The sequence below is a fragment of the Miscanthus floridulus genome, chromosome 10 (genome assembly GCF_019320115.1).
Source record: "Miscanthus floridulus cultivar M001 chromosome 10, ASM1932011v1, whole genome shotgun sequence".
Taxonomy (NCBI): Eukaryota; Viridiplantae; Streptophyta; class Magnoliopsida; order Poales; family Poaceae; genus Miscanthus; species Miscanthus floridulus.
This window is the reverse complement of record NC_089589.1, coordinates 54,389,262-54,392,536: the sequence shown is the minus strand read 5'-3', so window position 1 is coordinate 54,392,536 and position 3,275 is coordinate 54,389,262. Positions and strand designations below refer to the sequence as shown.

At 47.1% G+C, this 3,275-nt stretch overlaps 2 protein-coding genes across 2 annotated transcripts; one reads left to right on the top strand and one right to left on the bottom strand.

The window, feature by feature from the left end:
* Window positions 1-773: 773 nt before the first annotated feature.
* On the bottom strand, window positions 774-2,035 carry LOC136488658 (protein GID8 homolog). Its single transcript, XM_066485510.1, has 3 exons — window positions 1,873-2,035; window positions 1,690-1,796; window positions 774-902 (listed from the first exon to the last, which is right to left on the bottom strand). The coding sequence occupies exons 1-3, from the start codon at window positions 2,033-2,035 to the stop codon at window positions 774-776; spliced, it is 399 nt and encodes a 132-aa protein (XP_066341607.1).
* Window positions 2,036-2,249: 214 nt separating this feature from the next.
* Window positions 2,250-2,576, top strand: LOC136488657 (glycine-rich protein 2-like). Its single transcript, XM_066485509.1, has one exon. The coding sequence runs from the start codon at window positions 2,250-2,252 to the stop codon at window positions 2,574-2,576; it is 327 nt and encodes a 108-aa protein (XP_066341606.1).
* Window positions 2,577-3,275: the final 699 nt, after the last annotated feature.

The window sequence follows — 3,275 nt, the reverse complement described above, 5'->3', positions numbered from 1 at the left end:
CGGTAAAAATCATTGTGTTCATCCTTTGATTCCGAGGTGATTGGTTTTCATTGTTATTCATCCTTGTGATTGATTGGTTCACTCCTTGACACGGCGGTATAACTATCTTGATCACTCTCTTTACTTTACCGCAAACTAGTTGACAAGCTCTTTAGTGTAGCTAGTTGTGAGAGCTTGCTTGCTTGGTTGGTGTGGCTCTTTAGTTAGCCTTTGAGAGCACACTAACATAGGGTAGTGTCATAGCTATTGTGTGAATAGACACTATCTAAACTAGAATTGTGGTAGGTGGCTTGCATTTTGAGTAGGCTAGCGCAACACTTGCTTCGCCTCATAATTGTCTAACCATTTTGTTAAGTGTTGTTGTAGAAATTTTTATTAGGCTATTCACCCCCCTCTAGCCATTAGAACCTTTCACCGGGGCAGTAACCAAACTAGCCCTTAATTCAAACTAAAATGACCTATATTTAGGGCTGGAGGGAGTAATTTTCACAACCTTGAAGTTGTTACATACAAACTTAATAATTTGATAAATTCAATGTCAAATGTTTCAAGGGGTATAAAATGAGAATAGATATGACCCTGTTTCAGTTTTTCCACCTCCTTTCTTCTCAATTATTAAGATATATTGATACCAGCCTCACTTTCCTATATCCAAATATAACTTTGACTGGTTTAATTTAAATAGCAAACTAATCAATGAATGGACATTTACACATGAAAGGATTTGATGTAAATTCTGCTAAATTAAATCTTGAACTAAACAGTAGATGTTACTAACCTTTCTCATGACTTTGGCTTGTAAGAATAGCAGCATTAACTTCACTTGCAGTCTTCAAACGTTGAGAAACATCCAATAGTTCCCCAATAGCATTATCTTGTATGTAAAAATGAGCCGAACCCTCCTATAAATAAACATTTCACAAAACTTGTTAGCTATTTCCAAGCAAAGGGACAACGAAGGTGGAAACACCATTCTGAAACAGAAAACTCTTGTGGAAAAAGGATGTCACATTGGATCCTCGTCTCATCACTCATTAGTGTTGGGCAAACATAACAATCAACTGAGTTTAGTCAGTAATCAATGAGGTGCCATATTTATACTGTTGGGCGTTTTTTCACATTCGAAATAATTGGCCCTAACTCCTAGATTGGTCCAAGTATATTGGCTGCTACTTGTTAAGGGTTTCAGTTGTTTCTACTGGTTACAAAGATGTTCAAAACTGCAACCTGCTCAGCAGGAATCTCCGGCTCTTATTTGAACAATCAAGTATGGCAAACGTGGACAACTAATATAAAGAGTAGAATAACCAGTAAGAACTGATGATCAAATCAGAAACATATCATTTGACACAACAGGAAGCTCCTGCATACTCTCCAAAGACATGACAGGTCAACAAATTAGTTTGGGAAAGGATTCTGTTCCTGTATTCTAAACTAGCTAAAGCTCTAAATTGCTGACAAACACAGTGACAGTACATCCAAGTTACCCACATTGCAAAACTGAGTGCTCCTCTAGTTGACCAAATTTATTTCAGACCTACAGGAAGGATGGAAACCGAATATGCACAACCAGCAATCACAACCTACTTCGAGATCTTCCACAACACAGTAAAATACCTAAATGTGCATCTCAGCCGTTATTCCTTCGTTCCAAATTTCCAGACAGGCTCAACTTAGACAGAATCGAACCGTGGGGTTAAGATCGTTGATTTTCTCGATCGCCTCCTGAACATTACCTGACTGTATTGCTCTCTTAACCTCCATTCGATCCGTGATGGTCGCTAGGTCAATCTCCGCTACAAAAATAAAATTAGAAATTCAACAAATTCCCCGGGAAGTTCAATAGCGAAGAGAAAGAGGAGCATGCAATACGCTGGGTGCCGGACTCGATGCAGAACTTATCGGCGGCGTCAACGAAGCCCTCGGTGATGAGAAAGTTCATGACGAGGCGGTTCATATCCTCCTTGCGGATCTTGACATCGCGGAGCTTCCACTCCCACTCGTCATGGGTCACAACCTTCTTCGAGGATGCCATGGAGGCCGAGGAGTCGATGGAGTCCAAGTCGCGAAGTACGATGCAGGAGAGGAACATCAGATGCAGGGGCTAAGGGAGAGATGGGGCGGACTGCTGGTCTGATCACACAGGCGCCATAAGCCTGCAGCGACGGGCGGCGAGGCAATGGGCTAGGGTTTCGCCGCGGGGAGGGGGCAGCCGGAGGATTGATTGAGGACTTGGAGAGAAGTCGAGGATGAGTCGACGTCGGGAGACCCAGAGAGTCCGGAGGAGAGGAGGGGAGGGGGCGGCCGTCGGCGGGAGGAGAGGAGGCGGTGGATCCGGGGTGGCGCGGCGGATCTGGGACGGCACAGGGCAAGGAGGGGAGGGGCCGAGGCCAGCCGCTGGCGGGAGGAGAGGAGGCAGCGGATCCGGGGTGGCGCAGCGGATCCATGGCAGCACGGGGCAAGGAGGGGAGGGGCCGGGGCCAGCCGCCGGTGAGAGGAGAGGAGGGGAGGGGTCGGCCACTGGCAGGAGGAGAGGAGGGGAGGGGCCGGGGCCGGCCGCTGGCGGGAGGCAGTGAGAGGGAGCGGGAGCAGGAGCGCGAGTGCGTGCGTGCGAGGGTGTTTGGGGGCGGCGGCCGGCGGGTTAGGGTTAGGACTTCCTTGTTTTTTTGTCTATCCTATGCATGCATATATTTTTCTATGCATGCAAATATTTTTTCTGTGCGTTTTTAAAGAACCGACAGAATAAATTGAATTTTTCTGTGAGTGCTGATTTTTTTGTCTGTGTATTGTCACGCACAGAAAAATCATACAATTATTCTGTGGGTTTTCGTATTTTTCTGTCGGGATATTTTGGAACCGACAGAATAATCATAATTTTTCTGTGCGTGCCGAAAAAAACGCACAAAAAAATTCGTCACCCACAGAGCAATTCGAGTTTCCAGTAGTGCTAAGGCTAACCCCGAGTGATAGATAGGTCAGCCGACCGCCGGAGCAGCGAACCCGCCGCCGCGCCGCAGTGCCGTTATGGCCGCGGCTTTGCACGAATCAGGCCCTAAAACATTAGTTTGATAGTGTGGTTGGGTGCAGGGGCTGATGGGAGCACACCGGGGTGGTTCTCGTCGCCGGAGATTCCGCTGTCGGTGAGCTCCGTCGCGTACCCACCGGTGTGCTCACGGTAAAGGTGGGCAGGGTCTGGTTTGGCCACCGGCCCCGCGTGTCAGTGACCGTGGGTCGCTGGGGGCGAGTGAGAAAAGTTTAAAACAATTTATTCTTTT